This window comes from Chiloscyllium plagiosum, chromosome 1 (genome assembly GCF_004010195.1).
Source record: "Chiloscyllium plagiosum isolate BGI_BamShark_2017 chromosome 1, ASM401019v2, whole genome shotgun sequence".
NCBI classification, from domain to species: Eukaryota; Metazoa; Chordata; class Chondrichthyes; order Orectolobiformes; family Hemiscylliidae; genus Chiloscyllium; species Chiloscyllium plagiosum.
In genome coordinates, this window is record NC_057710.1 from 3,091,712 (window position 1) to 3,114,273 (window position 22,562).

The following is a 22,562-nucleotide window of genomic DNA, read 5'->3' on the forward strand; positions in this document are numbered from 1 at the left end:
AGGATGAGGGGGGTTCTAATTGAAACATGCAGAATACTGAATGGCCTGGACAGAGTGGATGTTGGGAAGATGTTTCCATTGGTGGGAGAGACTAGGACCTGACGGCACAGTCTGAGAATAAAGGGAAAATCTTTTAGAATAGAGATAAGAAGCCAGAGAGTGGTGAATCTAGGAATTCATTGTCACAGAAAGCTGTGGAGGCCAGATCACTGAGTATACTTAAGACTGAGATAGACACGTTCTTGAGTATCAAGGGGATCGAGGTTTCAGAGAGGAAGTGAAGGAATGGGGTTGAGAAACTTATTACCAGACTCGATGGGCTGAATGGTCTAATTTCTACTCCTTTGTCTTATGGCCTATGTCCTATGTCCCATACTCATATAACCCTCAGTCCATCTTCTCTTACTCCCTCACACCCCCATGCCAACTTATGCCCATTCACACATGACTCTTTTTAGCCCTTAGTTCAACTTACTCTATTCCCATCTGTGCCCCTTAGCCCATATCACATGATCTTCTACAGGCTCAATGCCGACTTAGTGTCGACTAGGATGACACTCATAAAATGCCACCAGGAGTTTTTGAGTTACAAAAAAACTTCCTGATGACAACCTTTGGATAGATTCAGTACAGTTTCTTACTGTTCTGTAAAAGCTGAGCCTGAAAACCAACCTGTTCCTAGTGGAAATCTTTGGAGGCATGGCTTCCGACCTTCAGTCTTCTTGGCAATTGTGCAACAACAAAGAGGCCCTCCATTATTGCAGAACTCCAGGTCCTATTCTCAGCAATAAAACTATAAGGCTGTTATAAAAACTCACCTGGTTCACTGATGGCTTTATATCCAGTTTGGCTCACATGGCATGACTTAAAGCAACATGGTTGACTCAAGTGTTTTTTGTTATTCGTTCACCAGATTCCAGACCAGCATTAATTACTTATTCCTAATTGCCCAGAGTGCAGTTAAGTGTCAACCACATTGCTATGAGTCTGGAGTCACGTGTAGGCCAGACCAGGTGAGTTTCCTTCCTGAAAGAATACTTGTGAATCAGATGAGCTTTTCATGACAATTGACAGTGTCATCATTCCATTCCTAATTCCAGATATTTATTGAATTCAAATTCCATCACCTGCCATGGCAGAATTCAAACCCAGCTCCCCTGAACATTACCAGAGTCACTGCATCTAGTGATAATACCATTAAGTATCACCATCATTTCCCTCTCTGAAATGGCCAAGCAACTTCCTCAATTAGATTTAAGAAGGCAGTTCACCCCATCTCCTAAAGGGCAAATGTTATAATGAATGTTAAAGTTATGGTTTTTAAAATCTTTTTTACATCTCAAAAGTGGAATCAGATAAATTTTGTATCCATCAATAATTAGGGTGAGATGACTCAAAGTCATTGATCATAGCTTAGCCAGCTGAAACTTTCTGGCTGGGATGGACTTGAACAGCGGTCCTAGATGTTTAGATTTTGTCAGGACAAAATCTAAACATGCCCTACGACACTCCAACACCACCTACCCAATGCCTCTGAATGGGATACAAGAGAGCAGGGCTCCCTCTGCTGGGTAATTCCTCTTAACAAAGTACAACTGTTCCGTCTCTCACTTTCTCTCTTCAACTTCCTTCTCTATTACAACCAATCTTATATACATTTTATCAATCTGGTAAATGATCAGAGGCAAGGTTGGTAAGGGAACTCTTGGTACAGTGCTGGAGGAATCTTGACCTTTGTTCCTTTCTGAAGGGTCTAGCTTCTTAGGCAAACATTTCAGGGCGAATGGAGAAAAATAACTTTGGAACAGGATGCCATTCAAGTGGTGAATGTAGCAGGGATAGGCAACAGTAGTCAAGGGGATAGATAGCGTTTTCTGGAGCAGACACCAGGGAAAAATGAAGCTTTTGCATTATCTGAAGACAATTGAATTGGAGGCAAATGATTCAGTTTTCTTGGCTCCTGTAGGAACCAACACCACAGATAAAAATAGGAATGATATTCTGCTGATGGAGTTTGAGGAGGTTGGCTCCAAATTAAACCACAGAACAGCAATGGTCCATATTACAATCTCCATATTGCTATCTGTTCAGAAATCTTGCAAACTTAGTTAAATACTTCCTTGTGATTCAGGCTCAAATGCATTGTCCAAATGCAGGTTTATTACTCAGCTATCAATAGGATAATTGGGACAATGGGATAATAACCATGTTAGGTTGCACAATAGATTCATAGAACATTGTTTCTTCAGACCCGAGATGATCAAACTTGGGCTCCATAGATGTTGTCCTTCTAGCTCTCTTATAAGTTCTGACTTCACAGGATTTGATCTCTGTTATTTTGTTTATAGCTAGGATGCATGCTGAAGCAATTCTTTCTCATCAATCTCCAGACTTGATGTAATCTCCATTTTGATGATATGACTGTAAGTTAATGTAACAAAATGAATGGGATGATCTACAATGAAGTGATACTGTTTGGGAATTTTCATTGTACTGGTCAAAACCAATGCTTGTGCCTGATGTGGGTGTGACTAACATATCTGCTACAGTTTCGACTCCCATTCTCCTGGTGAGTAGCCATATTGACACATGATGTGGAGGTGCCGGTGTTGGACTGGGGTGGACAAAGTAAAAAAATCACACAACACCAGATTATAGTCTAACAGGTTTATTTGGAAGTGCTAGCTTTAGGAGTGCTGCTCCTTCATCAGATAACTAGTGGGGCAGAATCATAAGACACAGAATTTACATTAATATTTGTGTCAGAGGCCCATAAATCAAAACACTTTCATACACTTCTCTTTGAGCCACATAGATGGAAATGTGTTGCTGGAAAAGCGCAGCAGGTCAGGCAGCATCTAGGGAACAGGAGAATCGACGTTTCGGGCATTAGCCCTTCTTCATTGAGCCACATGTCAATTTTCTGACATGTGTTGGCATGTGTTTAGATTAGATTAGATTACTTACAGTGTGGAAACAGACCCTTCGGCCCAACAAGTCCACACCGACCCGCCGAAGCGCAACCCACCCATACCCCTACATTTACCCCTTTTAACCTAACACTAGGGGCAATTTAGCATGGCCAATTCACCTAACCCGCACATCTTTGTGACTGTGGGAGGAAACCGGAGCACCCGGAGGAAACCCACGCAGACACGGGGAGAATGTGCAAACTCCCTGAGGCGGGAATTGAACCCGGGTCTCTGGCGCTGTGAGGCAGCAGTGCTAACCACTGTGCCACCGTGCCGCCCACCGTGTCTCAGGTAGTTTTAAAATTTGCCAGAATCTTATAGCTAATCACCATCGACACGACCAACTACCGGCTCAAAGTGGAGAGAGTCTCCAAGAAGATTGCACATAACAACATAATTTCTGCATCGTATGCTCCTGCCCCACTAGTTACCTAATGAAGGAGTAGCGCTCTGAAAGCTAGTACTTCCAAATAAACAAGGAAGGGGAAGCATCAGGATGCTCTTCCATTAAGAGCAATTCCACTTAAGCTATGCTGGGACCAGTGTACTGACAAGTCCTGTGATTAGGGAGTAGGTAGTATTTTAAACTAAAATGGGGGGGTAAAAAGAGTTCAGGTGGGTGGAAAATTTAAAACTCTGAACAGTAGGTCAAAGCCAAAAAAAGTGTAGTGGAAGAACAGTAGAGCTTAAGAGGAAGAATCAAAAAGATTAACAGCAATAATTTTTAAGACAAAATGACCAAATCAGGAAAACAGCAAAAATAATGACATTAAAAGATGCTTTATCTGAATCTTATTTGTAACAGAATAATGACACAGATTGAAATGAATTCATTTAGTAGTCAGTACAAAACGTTGGTAACCAAACCTGAGAGCTAAATATTCCAAGGTTCCAGCACAGTGTCAATAAGCCAAGGATTAACCATCTTCAGCTGCTTCATCATTGATCTTCCCTCCATCATAAGGTCAGAAGTGAGAATATTTGCCGATGATTGCACAATATTCAGTACCTTTGTAACACCTCAGATACTGAAGCCATGTTCAAATGCAATAAGATCTGGACAATATCCAGACCTGGGCTGATATGTGACAAGTAACATTTATGTCACTCAGGTGACAAACAATGACCATCTCCAACAGGAGACATTACATCAATAGCCTCTTGACATTCAATGGCATTACCATCACTGAATCCCCCACTATCCAAAATCCTGGAGTTACCATTAAATAGATACTAAGCTGGACTAGCTATTTAATACAGTATCTGTAAAAACAGTTCAGAGGCTAGGAATCCGGCAGGGAGTAACTCACCACCTGACTCCCTAAAGCCTGTCCACCAAGGTATAAGTTAGGACTATGATGGAATACTCCCCGCTTCCCTGGATGGGTGCCATTCTGAAAACACTCAAGGAGCTTGACACCATCCAGGACAATCAACTCCACCACCACGTGGCCAAAAGCTTCAACTCCCCCTCCCACTCTGCCATAGACATGCAGATCCTGGTCCTCCTCCATCGTCACTCCCTAACCACCCGATGCCAGGAGGAAGAACGCCTCATCTTCTGCCTCGGGACCCTCCACCCCACGGCATCAATGTGGATTTCACCAGTTTCCTCATTTCCCTTCCTCCCACCTTATCCCAGTTTCAACCTTCCAACTCAGCACCACCCTCATGACCTGTCAAAGCTATTAGATTAGATTACTTTAGATTACTTTACAGTGTGGAAACAGGCCCTTCGGCCCAACAAGTCCACACTGACCCGCCGAAACGCAAACCACCCAGACCCATTCCCCTACATTTACCCTTACCTAACACTACGGACAATTTAGCATGGCCAATTCACCTGACCTGCACATCTTTGGACTGTGGGAAGAACCTGAGGCGGGAATTGAACCCGGGTGTCTGGCGCTGTGAGGCCGCAGTGCTAACCACTGTGCCGCCTTGTCGTACCGGTCCATCTTCCTTCCCACCTATCCGCTCCACTTTCTTCTCCAACCTATCACCATTACCCCCAACCTCCTTCTACCTACCGCACTCTCAGCTACCTTACACCAACCCTCCTCGCTTTTATCTCACAACCCCCTCGGCTCACAGCCTCATTCCTGATGAAGGGCTTTTTCCCGAAACGTCAATTTTCCTGCTCCTCGATGCTGTCTGACCTGCTGTGCTTTTCCAGCTCCACACTTGGCCATCAAGGACAAAGCAGCCCACTTGAATGGCATCTCACCCACCACCTTCAACATTCACTCCTTTCACCATGAACACACAGGTGCAGCAGCGAATGAGCAAAACTGTGGCAGATAGATTTTACAGTGCTTGTGTTTGTGCACCTTTTTCATACTTTCGTTGCCATTGGTAATGTGGTATTGTCTTGTTACTCACCTTTGTTATGTTCGGAGTTTTGGCTTAGCCTTTGGAAGTTGATTTTTTTGCACATGCATATCTGATGTCCCTTGGTGCCAGAAAATATGGCCACTTTTGGGTAGATGGGGCAAACTGCATCTGATCCAGATTTTGTTGATTTGGTGTACTTTGCTGACCATAGCAATCATGTTGGCTGAACCCAAAATGTGAAATTGTAAATGTCTGGCACAATTGTTTCATGCTTGATTGTGAGGAACAGCGAAGCAGGCTCGAAGGGTGGAATGGTCTCTTCCTGCTCGTATCTTCTATGCATCTATGTAATACATCAATAATACATCTCCCTCAAATGATCCTTCTTAAAGGCTTTTTAATTGTAATAAAGGCAATGAGTGTCTCTGACAGTATCTCTTTGGAAATGCTAGATTTTTGGAATTGAAAGATCTGCACTCTTGCCATTTCTGTAGGATCTTTCAACAACCTGTTCAATACAGCCCTGGGGTTCACTTTCTGTATGACATATGTTGGAGTCTGATAATCCTGAAGTTAATTCTTAGCTTGAGCTGGTTTTCAAGCTCCTTTCAGGAACTTTCTGAACGTCATTCTAATCAGATCTGTTACTTCTGTGAAGCTCCTCCTTGGTGAATGCAGGCATGATTTTGACAGTCTTTTCACATCATAATCTATCGCTTGAAAAATAGCACCTCATACATTGTTTGAAAAGATATAGGTCCATAAGGGTGCCACTGGATGCCCACTCTATGATAAGGTTTCTTCCAACCATAACTCATTCTTAAAAAGGTTGGACTGTACCTTTAAACTGTATGTCCCTGACTTTGTGCCAACTGAAGTTACAAGTGCTCCTTGTTTAAGGACAGTCTCTGCAGCTACTGTTCTTGTGAGAAAAATTGTTACTTTTACTTCAACTTTCCAAACTGAGTATACTAGGCTTTCAGCTTTCTGAAGCATTCAGCGCATTGTATCAGCTGAAAAGTGGGTTGCAGCTTTTCCATTTAATTGAGGCAATCATAGAAATTTATTTTGTCTTCAAAAACTTAAATTACAATTAAAATAATTTAGCATTGCTTTTTTTGTGGTTAGTGCCATAACTGTATGGACAGTACAGCTACTCACATATTGATGCTGTTTAGAGAGAAACTATCCCTTTGTCCAAACTGTACGTTGTCCAAACTTATTTGGTTAGACACTACAAAGAAAAAGGACTGCAGACACTGGATATCTGAAACAAGAACAGTAATTGCTGGAGAAACTCAGCAGATCTGGCAGCATCTGTAAATATAAAATAGAGTTAGTCCTTCAAGTCCAATGACCCTTCTTCAGAATAAGGATCATTCAACTCAAAATGTTAATTCTGCTTTCTGATGAACTACCAGAGGAAGTGGTAGATGCAGGTATAGTTACGATATTTAAAAAAACATTTGGACATGTAAATAAATAGGAAAGGTTTGAAGGGACACGGGTCAAACACAGGTAAATGGAACTAGTTGAGTTTGGGAAACTTGGTTGGCATGGACAATTTGGACTGACGGGTCTGTTTCCGTGCTGTATGACTATATGCTGCCAGTCCTGCTGAGTCTCTTAAGCAATTTCAGTTTCTGTCTAGTTGGACTTCAACTAGGTTTGCAGATATCTTCTACTGAGATATTAGAGCATTTTATAGATAGCCACTATTGTTAACTAGAATGTAGGTTTTTGCCTCCAGCAAGATTTCTACATAATGTGGCAAATTTATGTTAAATGTTATTGGCTTGGTTAAGCAAGTATGTGTTCAATGGTCAAGTTTGTGGATGATGGATTAAAAATAGATGGGCAGCGGTGAGGATGAAAAAAAGAGTCTACAGAGGGATATAGATGGTTTAAGCGAGGTGGACAAACACTTGACAGACGGAATACAATGTGGAACAAAGTGAGATTATGCACTTTGGCTGTAAGAATAAAGAAGCTGAATATTTTTAAATTGAGAAAGACTGCAGAAAGTTACAGCAGAGAGGGATTTGGGAATCTCAAGCCAAAACCACAAGAAACTAGCATACAAGTTCAGCAGATAATGGGGTAGAAAATAGAATGTTTATTCTGAGGGGAATGGAGAATCTATTTTGCTAAATCTATACAAGGCACTATTCAGAGCTCAGCTGGAATTCTGTAAACAATTATGGGTCCCTTATCTCAGGAAAGATATACCGGCATTGAAGACAGTCCAGAAAGGGTTCACCAAGCTGATCCCTGGTATGGAGGGACTGTCTTATGAGGAGAGGTTGAGTAGGTTGCGCCTGTATTCAGTTTAGAAGAATGAATGGTGACTTTACTGAAGCATACAAGATTATTTGGGACCTAACAGGGTAGGTGCAGAAAGATTGTTTACCAGAATCTCAGAATAAGGGGCTTTTAAACAGATGAGAAAGAATTTCTTCTCCCAGATCTGAGTGAATTTGTGGAATTATTTACCACAGTTCAGGCGGGGTCACTGAACATATTCAAAGCGGTGACAAATAGTAAAAAGGCAGGAAAGTAGAATTGAGCAGAATCAGATATCATTGAATGGTGGAGCAAACTTGATGGGCTGAATGGCCTGTTTCTGCTCCTACACCTTGTGGTCTTTTGGTCTCATAACATCTTAACTCACATTCAAAGACAGGCGGTAACGCAGTGGTAATGCCAGTGGACTAGCAAATAAAAGCCAGGCCTATGTCCTGAAGACATGGGTTAAAATCCCACCATGACAGACAGTGAAATTTGAATTTAATCAAAATCTGGAATAAAAAAGCTTGTCAAATGGCAACCGTGTAGCTCCTGCTGATTGGTGTAAAAACCCATCTGATTCATTAATATCCTTTAGGAAGAGTAATCTGCCATGCTTACCTGGTCTTTTCTACATGTGACTCCAGACCAATAATTCTGTGGCTGATTTTAAACTGCATCACTTGGCAATTATGGTTGGATGATTAATTCTGACCCATCCAGAAATACCCACATCCAATGAAAGAAAAAAACCATTAAAAACTAGGCATGGATAATAAAAGCAAAATACTGCAGATGCTGGAAATCTGAAACAAATGCAGCAAATGCTGGAGAAATTCGACAAGTCTGACACTATCTGTGGAGAGGGAAAACAGTTACCTTTTCAAGACCAGTATGAATATTCTTCAGAACCCCTACTACACTCATTAGCACATTGTTTTTATTCATTCAAGGGCATGGATAATGTTTTATTAAGACCATAAGATACAAGAGCAAAATTAGATCATTCAGCCCATTGAGTGTGCTCCACCATTGGATCATGGCTAATTTGTTTCTCAGCTCCATTCTCTTGCCTTCTCCCTGTAACTCTTGATCCCGTTACTAATCAGAACCTATCTATCTCTGTCTTAAATGAGCTCAATGACTTGACCTCCACAGTCTGCTGCAACAATGAATTACACAGATTCACCATTTTCTGGCTGAAAAAAGTTCCTTCTCATCTCAGATCTAAAGGATCATCACTCTGAGGCTGTGCCCCTGGATGCTAGTCTCTCCTACTAGTGGAAACATCTTCTCCACATGCCCTCTATCCAGGCCTGTCAGTATTCTATAAGTTTCAAAGGCATACCCCCTCAATCTCCTAAACTCCATCAATTACATACCATTCAACCACTCCCCATACAACAAGCCCTTCATCACTGGGATCATTCTCGTACACCTCTGGACCCACTTCAATGCCAGCGCATCCTTGCTTAGAAATGGGATTCAAAACTGCTCACAATATTCCAAATACAATCTGACTAGAGCCTTATACAGGCACAATTGTACATCTTTCCTTTTGTATTCTTGCCCTCTAAAAATGAATGTTAACATTGCATTTACCTCCCTAACTACCAGCTAAACCTGCACGTTAACCATAAGAGAGTCCCTGAACTAGGATTCCAAAGTCCCTTTGCTCTTCAGATTTCTGAAGCCTTCCCATTTAGAAAACAGTCTATGTCTCTATTCTTCCTACCAAAATGTATAATCTCACACGTTGCCACACTGTATTCCATTTGCCACTACTTTTCCCATTTTCTTTGCATGTCCAAGCCTCCCTGCTTCATCCTTCCACCTATCTTTGTTAGCAAGTTTTGAGAAGATTTGTAGCTCAGGTTGAGGTTCTGGATGTACGATTGCTCGCTGAGCTGGAAGGTTCATTTTCAGACTTTTCGTCACCATACTAGGTAACATCCTCAGTGAGCCTCCGGACGAAGCACTGCTGAAGATTTCTGCTTTCTATTTACATGTTTGGGTTTCTTTGGGTTGGTGTTGTCATTTCCTGTGGTGACGTCATTTCCTATAGTGAGGTCATTTCCTGTTCTTTTTCTCAGGGAGTGGTAAATCGGATCCAAGTCAATGTGCTTGTTGATAGAGTTCTGGTTGGAATGCCATGCTTCTAGGAATTCTCGTGCATGTCTCTGTTTGGCTTGTCCTAGGATGGATGTGTTGTCCCAGTCAAAATGGTGTCCTTCTTCATCTGTATGTAAGAATATTACTGAGAGAGGGTCATGTTGTTTTGTGGCTAATTGATGTTCATGTATCCTGGTGACTAGTTTTCTGCCTGTTTGTCCAATGTAGTGTTTGTTACAGTCTTTGCACGGTATTTTGTAAACGACATTAGTTTTGCTTGTTCTCTGTATAGGGTCTTTCAAGTTCATTAGCTGATGTTTTAGTGTGTTAGTGGGTTTGTGGGCTACCATGATGCCAAGAGGTCTGAGTAGTCTGGCAGTCATTTCCGAGATGTCTTTGATGTAGGGTTTCTGGATGTGTTTTGTCTGCTTGTTTGGGTTTGTTGCTGAGAAATCTGTGGACTGTGTTCATTGGGTATCCGTTCTTTTTGAATACACGGTGTGGGTGATTTTCCTCTGCTCTGCTTAGTTCCTCTGTGCTGCAGCATGTGGTGGCTCATTGGAATAATGTTCTGATGCAGCTTTGTTTGTGGATGTTGGGATGATTACTTCTGTAGTTCAATATTTGGTCCATATGTGTTGTTTCCCTGTAGACGCTGCTTTGAAGTTCACCATTGGCTGTTTGCTCTACTGTGACATCTAGGAATGGCAGTTTGATGTTGTTTTCCTCCTCTTTAGTGAATTTTATGCCAGTAAGGGTGTTATTGATGGTCTTTATAACACCATTACTGGCATAAAATTCACTAAAGCGGAGGAAAACAGCAAACTCATTGACTTGGACCTGATTTACCACTTCCTGAGAAAAAGAACCAGGAAATGACATCATCACAGGAAATGACATCACTAACCCAAAGAAAGCCAAACATATAAATGGAAAGCAGGAATCATCACCAATGCTTCATCTGGACAATCATTGGGGATGTCAGCTAGGATGGTGACGAAACATCTGAAAATGAACCTTCCAGCTCAGCGAGCAAACTTACATCCAAAACCTATCTTTGTCATCAGCAAATTTAACAACAATGCCTGCAGTTCCTTTGTCCAGATCATTAACATGAATAGTAAACTTGGACTTCTGCAGAATTCCCCTAGTCACTGGCTGCCATCTTGAAAAAGACCCATTTATCCCTACTCTCTGCCTTCTGCCAGTCAGCCAATCTTCTATTCACACCAGTACCTTGTCCTAACACCACAGGCTTTTATTTTATTTAGCAGCATTCTGGGTGGTGCCTTTTGTCAAAGGCTTTCTGGAAATCCAAACAGTTGATGTTCACTGGTTCTCCTTTGTCTAACTTGCTTGCTACCTCAAAGAATTCTGACAGGCATGACCTCACCTTGACAAAGCCATGCTGACCCCACCCTGTTTTACCATGCATTTCCAAGTACTGCACAATCTCATCCTTAATAACTGACTCTAAAATCTTACTAACGACTGCGGTCAGGCTAACCGATCTATAGTTTCCTGTCTTCTGCCGCCCTCCCTTCTTAAACAGAAGTGTTACATGACCCACTTTCCAGTCCTCTGAAATCCTCCCTGACTCAAGTGATTCCTGAATCACCGCCAATGCATCCACAATCTCCTCAGCTATCTCCTTCAGAACTTTGGAGTGTTATCCATCCAGTCCGGGTGATCATCTTCAGACCATTCAGCAACCCCATCTCCTTCTCCTTTGTAATGGTTACAACACTCACTTCCGCTTTCTAATTCTTTTGAAGCTTTGATATGTTGTTGGTGTCTTCCACTGTGTAAACTGTTACAAAGTACCTGTTCAGTTCCTCTGCCATTCCTTTGTTCCCCATTACTGCTTCTCTAGCCTCATTTTCATTAGTCCAGTATCTACTCTTGCCTCTCTCTTACCTTTTAGATATCTTAAAAACTCTTGCAATTTTCCTTTATATTACCAGCTAGTTTATCCTTATATTTTATCTTCTTACCTTGTTCCTATTTTATTTATCCTCTGCTGGTTTTAAAAGGCTATCCATTAACCTTACCACAATGTATGCATTTTCTTTTGTTTATATGCTATTCCCTGACTTCTCTTATCAGTCATTGTTGTGTCATCCTCCCTTTAATATGTTTCTGAATAAGGGTCACTGGGCCTGAAATGTTAACTCTGCTTTCTCTCCACAGATGTTGCCAGACCTTTGAGTTTTTCCAGCAATTTCTGTTTTTTTTTTATTTCCAGCACCCACAGTTTTTTTTGTTTTCTCTTCCTTGAGATGAATTTCTGTCTCCCAATTATCCCCAGAAACTCCTGCCATTGCTGCTCCACCATCTTCCCTGCTAGGCTTCCTCTCCAATCAACTCTGGCCAGCTCCTCCCTCATGCCTTGGTAGTTAACTTTACTCAATTTAATACTACACATCTGATTCAATCTTCTCCCTGTCAAACTGCAGGGTGAATTCTGTCATATTATGTTCACTGGCCCCGAGGGATTCCTCCATTTTCAGTTCCTTAATCAAATCTGTCTCATTGCACATCACTACATTCAGAATTGCCTGTTCCCTCATGGGCTCTTATCACAAACTGCTTCAAAAAATACCATCTCGTAGAAATTCCATGAATGCCTTTTCTTAAGATCCGCTACCAACCAGATTTTCCCAGTCCACCTGTACATTGTGATTGTTGTAATACTGCTTTTCTTACATGCCTTTTTTATCTCCTGGCTTAGTTTCTTCTCCACATCCTGCTTACTGCTAGGAGGCCTGTACACAATTTCCATCACATCATGGTCTTTTTTCCCTTTCGGTTGCTCAACTTGACTCACACAGATTCTACACCTTCTGACTCTACATCACTTCTTGCTATTGATTTAATTTCATTTCTTACTAAAAAGGCCACCTCGTGCTCTCTGCCCATCCTTTCAATAGGATGTGTATCCTTGGCTATTTAATTTCCAGCCCTGATCCACTTGCAGACCCATCTCTGTGATACCCACAACATCATACTTGCCAATTTCAATCTGTGCTATAAGCTCATTTACCTTTTTTCATACACTGTATGCCTTTAACTGCCCCCGTTCTCATAGTTATCTCATTATCGGCTGTGCCTAAAGTTAAATTCCTGACTCTTGCCACAATCTTTGGAAACTTTAACCTCTGCTCAGCCACTGTTGTTTATGATATACATAAATGATCTGGAAGAGGGCATTGTTGGTATGATCAGTAAGTTTGCAGATAGTGGAGTAGCAGAAAGCATAGGGGACTGCCAAAGAATCCAGGAGAATATAGATAGATTGGAGAGTTGGGTGGAGAAGTGGCTGATGGAGTTCAATCCATGCAAATGTGAGGTGATGCATTTTGGGAAGTCTAATTCTAGAGCAAACTATACTGTAAATGAAGAGCCTTGGGAAAAGTTGATGAGCAGAGGGATCTGGGAGTTCAGGTCCATTGTACCCTAAAGATTGCTGCACAGGTGGATAGAGTGGTCAAGAAGGCATATGGTATGCTTGCCTTCATCGGGTGGGGTATTGAGTATAAGAACTGGCAGGTCACGTTAAAATTGTACAAAACTTCGGTTTGGCTGCATTTAGAATACTGTGTACAGTTCTGGGCGCCACATTACCTGAAGGATGTGGACACTTCGGTGAGGATGCAGGGAAGGTTTATGAGGTTGTTGCCTGGTGTGGAAGGTGCTAGCTATGAAGACAGGTTGAGTAGGTTAGGATTGTTTTCATTAGATAAAAGGAGATTGAGGGGGGATCTGATGGAGGTCTACAAAATCATGAAGGGTATAGACAGGGTGGATAGAGATAAGCTTTTTTCCAGGGCGAGAGATTCAATAACGCATTCAAGGTGAGAGGTGGAAAGTTTAAGGGGGATACACACAGAAAGTACTCTATACAGAGGGTGGTAGGTGCCTGGAATGCATTGCCAGCAGAGGTAGTAGAGGCAGGCACAGTGTGTCTGGACAGATGCAGGAGTTGGAGGTTTGGATTAGGAATTGGCCAGCTGGAAGAAGACAGAGGGTAGTAGTTGATGGTAAAGGTTCATCTTGGAGTGCAGTTACTAGCGGTGTTCCGCAAGGATCTGTTTTGGGACTATTGCTGTTTGTCATTTTTATAAATTACCTGGAGGAGGGGCTAGAAGGTTGGGTGAGCAAGTTTGCGGATGATACGAAAGTCGGTGGAGTTGTTGACAGTGAGGAAGGATGTGTCAGGTTACAGCGGGATATAGATAAGCTGCAGAGCTGGGCAGAAAGGTGGCAAATGGAGTTCAATGTAGCTAAGTGTGAGGTGATTCACCCATTTCGTCTTGAATGCTTGAATTGAATGCACTCTGCCCTACTCTGAGGCCACTCATTCCAGCTCCTGACCAATTGCTGCATGAAACCATTTTTGCTCATATCACTCTCATTTCTTCAGCCAATTACTTTCAATCTGTCCTTAACATTTGCATCAATGGGAATGGGATAGATCTTGGAGTTTAAGGATGAAGAACATTGTGCATCTGTAAAGAAGCAGGAGTCGCTATACAACCTAAGTTAGTTGCTTGTTCGTTTGTGTGTGCATATAAACCGTGCAATGAGTCTCATTTCTTTACTCAGCGAGTCGTGAGTTCATGGAATGCCCTGCCAGTAGCAGTGGTGGACTCTCCCTCTTTATGGGCATTTAAACGGGCATTGGATAGGCATATGGAGGATAGTGGGCTCGTGTAGGTTAGGTGGGCTTGGATCGGCGCAACATCGAGGGCCAAAGGGCCTGTATTGCGCTGTATTTTTCTATGTTCTATGTTCTATGAGTAGGTAGGGAGCAGAGGGATACAGATGCTTCGGAATTGGGTGATAGGTTTGGACAGTGGATTTGGATCGACTCAGGCTTGGAGGGCCGAAGGGCTGTTCCTGGGTTGTAAATTTTCTTTGTTCTTTGAGCCCTCCTCCCTTTAACTTTTTTCATAATTTTCCATACATCTGAACAACCTCCGCTCTATTTAGTTTAAAGCCCCATCCACACCTCCAGTTATATAATTTGCAAGGTCTCTGGTTCCAGCATGACTTAGGTGGAGCCTGTCCCATCAGAACAGCTTCCTCCTTGCCCAGTACTGGGGCCAATGTCCCATGAATTCAAACCTGTTTCTCCCACACCAATCTTTGAGCCACACATTTACCTCTTTAATCTTGCTGACCCTGTGCCAATTGCTTGGGGTTCAGATATTAATCCAGAGATTATTACCTTCATAGTTTTGTTTTTGAATTTAGTTGGTTATATTCCTTCAGCAGGACCTTTTTCCACCTATATAGTCGGCACCTACGTGGACTACAACAACTGAATCTTTCCCCTCCTACTCCAAGTTTCTCTGCAGCCCAGAGGAGATATCCTGAACCCGGGTACCAGGCAGGCAACACAGCCTTCAGGACTCTCAATCCTGGCCACAGAAAAGAACGTCTATTCCCCTGACTATACTATCCCCAATTACAACCACATGCCTCTTTTGTTCACCTTCTTAAATGGCTCCCTGCACCACGGTGTTGATAAAATGTGGTGCTGGAAAAAGCACAGTAGGTCAGACAGCAGCCAAGGAGCAGGAGAGTTGACATTTTGGGCAGGGCCCTTCATTGGGATTGATGTTGCTTGACCTGCTGTGCTTTTTCCAGCACCACACTTTTTCAACTCTGACTCTCCAGCATCTGCAGTCCTGACTATCTCACATTGTACCATGGTTGTTCATCCTCCCTGCAGTGCACACTTTCATCCACACAGGGAGCAAGAATCTCAAACCTGTTTTGTCTGCATCATCCATGTAAATAAAATGTTGGATTTGTATGTTTGTAATATAATTTATTTTAAGTTTGGGCTTGAATTTTAGGGAGTGACACTTGCTTTTACTGTGTCTCAGAAGTGAATAATTAACCTGCATGTATTTTTGCAGCCATGGTGATTCCATTTAAAATAGTTTGAGAGAAATACTTTGGCAGCACCAATGGGTTTTGTTTATCTTAGGATGTTTAATGACTTAGCAAGGTAGACAAAGTTAAAAATCACACAACACCAGGTTATAGTCTAACAGGTTTATTTGGAAGCAGTAGCTTTTGGAGTGCTGCTCCTTCAACACACAACCACCTGATAAAGGAGCAGTGCTCCAAAAGCTAATGCTTCCAAAGAAACCTGTTGGACTATAACCTGGTATTGTGTGATCTTTAACTTTGTACATCCCAGTCCAACACCGGTGTCTCCAAATCTTAGCCAGGCAGACCACTGTGCTTTAAGGTCTGTTATAAATTTCTGAATTAGGGTATTTTTTAAAAAACCTATTACTTAGAGGAAGCACTTACTTAAATCTTGTTGTGGGCTGTTCTGTGAAGTCCTTGGATGAAGATATTTGTGTACAGCCATGCTCGAAGGGGAAAATACAGTACAACTAAATTACCTTAGAGTAAAAGTGAGGAGGAAGGCCATTGACTCCACACCGAAGAGCAGCCCCCTTAGACCCATCATGCTATCCTAAGCCTACAACCCTGCATTCCCCATGGCTACCCACCACCACCACCAACCTACACATCCCTGGACACTATGGGCAATTTAGTTTGTTCTATCCATCTAAACTGCACATTTTTGGACTGAGAGAGGAAACCAGAGCAACCTGAGGAAACCCACACAGACACAGGGAGAATGTGCAAATTCCATGCAGAAAGTCACCTGAGGTTAGATATGAACTCAGGTGCTTGGCAATGTGAGGCAGCAATACTAACCACTGAGCCACTGTGATAAGCCAAAAGGTTTGGGATAAAACCCTGAAGAGGTTACTTGAAAATGAATACATTCAAGCAAAGCTTCCAGGAAGAAGCTATCTGCATTTCCAGTGGAGGAGTTAAAGTTCCATTTACATTAAGCTTTTTGAGGTGTCAGCAAATTATGCGATTACTGTAAAAGAGGTGCTTTGGAAGCTGTACAGGGATATTGTTTGAATTTACATAGAAAATTTTGAGATTGATGGGATTATACCTTTACTGTGTGTTTAAAATGTGAATGAGTATGTATATATGTGTGCGTAAGTTTGGTCAAGTATATGTGTGAGTTTGATGGGGTATAAGCCTCTGAGAGGGTGTGTGTGAGTGCAGGGGGTGCATGTGTGTATGAGTGTGTGAGAGAGAGAGCCTATAGTGCAGTGGAGTCTCCTGTAGTGTGACATGAACCCAAGGTCCCAGTTGAGGCCATCCCATGGCTTTGATACCCATGGGGATGGCCTCAACCAAGTACTTGGGTTCATGTCGCACTACAGGTGACTCCACTGCATCAGACACACTCTCTCTCTCACTCACACACCTACATACTCACACACTCATGCAGACCCTTTCTCACACACGAGCTCTCTCCCATGCGCACACCCTCTCTCACAGGCTTATACCCCATTACACTCACACACATGCACACACTCTTTCACATGCACTCACACCGACATGCACACACTCACATACACACAGCCACTCTGTCTCTCCTGCACGCGCACACATATAAATTTATGGGGCGGATCTGTATTTGCAGAATTACATTTTATTTTGCTCAAAAACTGCATAAATCCATGCAATATTCTGTAATTCCCACTTTAGAAATAAAACTGACTCAACATTGGGACAGACTTTAAGTTCACACCTTTAATACATTGTCTGAGCTAAGATACCACCTATTGTTAGATAAACTGAAGCCACCTTGAGAACGTAACTTAAAAGGAGTTCTTGAATTTACATATTAAAGAGCCTCAATCAGCATGCCCCATCCTAAAAGATGCAAGACTTAACCTAAATTTGTTTAATAGATCATTACAACTCCTTGACACTGTAACTTTTTTGCTATAAATTCTGTGTCTTCTGGTCCTGCTCCACAAACACCTGATGAAGAAGCAGTGCCTCGAATGTGAGTGCTTCCAAATAAACCTGTTGGACTATAACCTGGTGTACTGGAAAACATTGTTTGATTAAAGATAGTCAGCACAACTTTGTGAGGGGCAGGTCATGCCTTAGAAGCCCTACTGAGTTCTTTGAAGATGTGACAAGACAATTTGACGAAGGTTCAGTAGCGGATGTAGTGTGTATGGATATTAGTAAGGCATTAGATAAGGTTGCCATGACATGGTCATACAGAAAATCAGGAGATATAGGATACAGGAAATTTGGCTGCCTGGATACAGAATTGGCTGGCCAAAAGAAGACAGTGAGTGGTAGTGGATGGAAAATGTTCCGCCTCGAGATTGGTGAAGGTGATGTTCCGCAGGGATCTGTTCTTGGACCTCTGCTCTTTGTAGTTTTTATAAATGACTTGGATGAAGAAGTGGAAGAGTGGGTTAGTAAGTTTGCCAATGACACAAAGGTCAGTGGTGCTGTAGATTTCTGATGAAAGGCTTTTGCCTGAAATGTCGATTTTCCTGCTCCTCCGTTTGGGCCTGACCTGCTGTGCTTTTCCAGCACCACTCTAATCTTGACTGTAATGTCCAGCATCTGCAGTACTCACTTTCACCTTGTAGATAGTGTCAAGGATTGCTGCAGGCTACAACAAGACATTGACAGGATGCAGAGCTGTGCTGAGAAGTGGCAGATGGAGTTCAACCTGGATAAATGCAAAGTGATTCATTTTGGAAATTTGAATTTGAATACTGAATACAGGAGTAAAGACAGGATTGATGGCAGTGTGGAGGAACAGCAGGATCTGGGATTCATGTACATAGATCCTTCAAAATTGCCACCCAAGTTGATTGGATTGTTAAGAAAGCATATGATGTTTTGGCTTACATTAACAAGGGGAGTGAGTTTAAGAGTTGCAAGGTTAGACTACACTTGGAATATTGTATCCAGTTCCTCATTATCGGAAGAATGTAGATGCTTTAGTGAGGGTACAGAGGAGATTTACCTGGATGCTGTCTGGGTTACAGGGCATGTCGTATGAAGAGAGGTTGAGGGAGCTAGGGTTTTTCACACTGGAGAGAAGGATGAGAGATGACTTCATAGAGGTGTACAAGGTAATGAGAGGCATAGATAGAGTAGATAGCCAGAGACTTTTCCCCAGGGCAGAAATGGCTGTTATGAGTGGTCATAATTTTAAGATGATTGGAGAAAGGTTTTGGGAAGATGTCAGAGGTAGGTTCTTTACTCAGAGAGTGGTGGGTGTGTGGAATGCACAGCCAGTAGTGTAGTAGAGTCACAGACATTAGGGATATTTAAGCGACTGCTGGACAAGCTCATGGATGGCAGTAAATTGAGGGGTGTGTAGGTTAGGTTGATCTTAGATTAAGATAAATGCTTGGCACAACATTGAGGGTCGAAGGGCCTTTACTGCACTATACTTTTCTATGTAACTTCAGTTTTACTGTTAAAAATAAGCATCTAATGTCCCAGATTTAGTTTTAAGTGGGAGATTATCTTGTTAAAACCAATACAAATCATCATCTAACATTTTCTCAATAACAGATGTTAAACTAATTGCCCTATGGTTACTTGTTTTATTTGTCTGTCTCCCTTTTAAATGAAGGTGTTACATTAGCTGTTTTCCAATCTACTGGGTCTCTTCCAGCAAGATTAGTACTAATGCATTCACTCTAAGTTTGGCTTCAAACATTTACGAAAATACTTTAAACCTTTTAAACTTGTTTAAAATCTTAGGATGTACACCATCAAGTCTAGGGGCCCTATAAACCTTCAGTTTCCCTAATACTTTTTCTCTTGTGATAGTTATTGTGTATGGATACAGGTTTGCTCGCTGAGCTGGAAGGTTCATTTCCAAACACATAAATAGAAAGGAGGAATCATCAGCAGTGCATCGCCCAGAGGCTCACTGAAGATGTTACCTAGTAGGGTGACAAAACGTCTGGAAATGAACCTTCCAGCTTAGTGAGTAAACTTACATCCAGAACCTCAACCTGAGCTAAATATCTTCTGAAAACTTGCTAAGTTATTGTGTATTTTTGGAATGCTATCAGTATTCTCTACCGTGAAAGCTAATACAGATTATATGTTCAACTCTTCTGTCATTTCTAGATTCCCTCTAATTATTTCCCGAGCTTCATTCTCTAAGTGGTCTCCCTCTTTGTTTTTCTATTTTTGAAGACGGTATTTTTGTGGGTCAGTGTGGTACCGGTGTATTGGTGAGATGCTTGGTGTTTCAGAGTGGTATGTGTTATGTTGATGTAGCATTTGATGACTTACTGTGGTGTTTGATGTTGTCGGTGTTGTATTTTGTCTATCAATATGATATTAGTTGTGTTGATGAGGTATGTGGCGTGATAGTGTGGTATCTGGCATGTTGGTGTGATAGTTGATATTTCAGTGTGATACTTAGTGTGTTGACATAGCATTCAGTGTGTTGCTGTGTTGTTTGGTGTATCGGTATTGTACTTGGTCTATTAGTGTGGTATTTGGTGTGTCAATGTGGTACTTGCCTAGTGTGGCTTTTGGTGAGTCTGTGCGTATTTGGTGATTCTATGGAGTATTTGCTGTATTGCTGTGATATGTCATAATGCAGTGTGATATTTGGTGTGTTGGTATGGTATCTGGTTTATTGATGTGGAACTCAAGTGCGAATAATGGATATTGGAGGTTTTCATATGTGTATTTGTAAATGACATGGTAGGATTACAAGTCAGGGCTAATGGACCAGAAACATGTTAATGGAATGAGGTACAGATCAGTTATTATGTAACTGAATGATGAAACATTGTCCAGATTATCTGATCTTGTCACAATTTTGGATGTAGGAGTTTACTAAATTGTCTGTCATATCCCCCACATTACTACAGCGACTGCACTTCAACAAATACTTTGTTGTTATAAGACAGTTTGTAATATCCTTATGTAAAAGATGCTAAATAAATGCAGGTCTTTGTTTCCTGTAGCAGTATCAAATCTTTGAGCCAAAGAGAGCACTGAATTCTTTTCTTAACATTCTTTTCAGAGAATATTAACAGGAATTTCTCTTCTTTCATGAAGTACCAGACTAGACTTCAGATTTTGGCTCTGTTTTTCTCTCTCCACAGACGCTACCAAACCAGCCATCTCTTTTTCCCTGGAGCATAGGAGATTGAGGGGTGACCTTATAGAGGTTTACAAAATCATAGAACATAGAACATAAAAGAATACATGAGGGGCATAGGTAAGGTGAATGGCAGGTGTCTTTTCCAAAGGGTGGAAGATTTCAAGACTAGGGGGCATATTTTTAAGGTGAAAGGCGAAAGGTTTAACAAAGACATGAGGAGCAATTTGTTTTACCCAGAGAGTAGTTAGTGTGTGGAATGAACTTCCAGAGGAAGTGGGGATATAGGCATAGTTAAAAGGCATTTAGATAAGTACTGTACACGAATAAGATATGTTTGGAGGGATATGGGCCAAGTGCAGATAGGTAGGAATAGTTTAGTTTGGGATTATGCTCGGCATGGACTGGTTGGACTGAAGGGCCTGTTTCTGTGCTGTATGATTGACTCTATCCAGCACTTTCCGTTTTTATTTCTTAAATCATTACTTTTTGGGCGGCACGGTGGCAGTGGTTAGCACTGCTGCCTCACAGCGCCAGAGACCCGGGTTCAATTCCTGCCTCAGGCGACTGACTGTGTGGAGTTTGCTTGTTCTCCCCGTGTCTGCGTGGGTTTCCTCCGGGTGCTCCGGTTTCCTCCCACAGTCCAAAGATGTGCAGGTCAGGTGAATTGGCCATGCTAAATTGTCCGTAGTGTTAGGTAAGGTATAAATGTAGGGGTTTGGGTGTGTTGCGCTTCGGCGGGGCAGTGTGGACTTGTTGGGCCGAAGGGCCTGTTTCCACAATGTAAGTAATCTAGTCTATCAGGTTTATATCCCTGAGCCAATTTTATGTCCACATTGTTATTGTCTCTTTTATTCCATGAACTAAGACTTGCCTCACAAGTCTGTTGTGTGATACAGTATTTAATGCCTTTTGGAAGTTGATATGTACCATAATATCAACAACTGTTGACTCAAAAAAAAACCCCACAGCAGCACATGTTTCTCCCTTCACACACCCTGGGACTCTTTTGAATTGAACTCACGTATTTCCATGTGACTATTAACTTTATCCTGAATGTTAGAAACGAAAATCGCTTCTCAATAATCGCTCTAGACAAATTCAGGAAAACAAAGTTTTATTAGCAAGTCTGCAGAGTTGGGCACCCTTCTGAGAAAAAGGCGCCTCGAGGCTAACAAAGTTTCTCATTAAATACAGCACAAGTCCCTCCCCTCTTTGGCTCTAAAGAGTCACGAGGTTCACATTCTAAACCGTCAGTATTTTTCCATTCTGCACCCTTATCACAAAGTCTGCAGCAGATGTCTCCCGAGTTGTTTTTCTACCCTGTAGTCTTATCAGTCAAGGACTTATTCTTCTCTGTCAGAGTTAGTGGTCTTATCAATCAAGGACTTATTTTTCTACTCTGTCAACGTGAGTGGTCTTATCAATCCGTAGCAGCAGATGTCTCGTCCTTTATTATAGAGAAGCATGTTTTACCCTACCCCTATGGCTCTATTCCCCTTAGACTTTGGGGTCATGCACATCTCAGTTGTTTGTACCGAAATCGTCTCTCACACTGAATAACTTTTCCCACCACCTAAATTACAAGTCTGCAAATGTTGGGCCGATCTTCACAAGCTCTTTTGAACAAAATGTTAAATACCAGCAGGTGTCCAAAATATGGGGGATTAAAAAAATACCCTTAGGCTCTAGCAAACTCTCATACCTTGTAGAACATTGGAACAGGAGTAGGGCACTCAGCCCTTCAAACCTGTCCCACTATTCAATGAGATCATGGCTGACCTGTGGCCCAACTCAATTTATCTGCCTTTGGCCCACATCCCTAAATATCTTTGCTTCATGAA

At 41.9% G+C, this 22,562-nt stretch overlaps 1 protein-coding gene across 1 annotated transcript in view; it reads left to right on the forward strand.

The window, feature by feature from the left end:
- The first annotated feature begins 1,896 nt into the window (after positions 1-1,896).
- Positions 1,897-22,562, forward strand: part of znf638 (zinc finger protein 638) — a 173,599-nt gene continuing 152,933 nt past the window's right edge. Inside the window, exon 1 of the mRNA XM_043691939.1 lies at positions 1,897-2,022. Within this exon, the coding sequence (XP_043547874.1) occupies positions 1,897-2,022 (126 nt within the window). The remainder of the gene's footprint in view (positions 2,023-22,562) is intronic.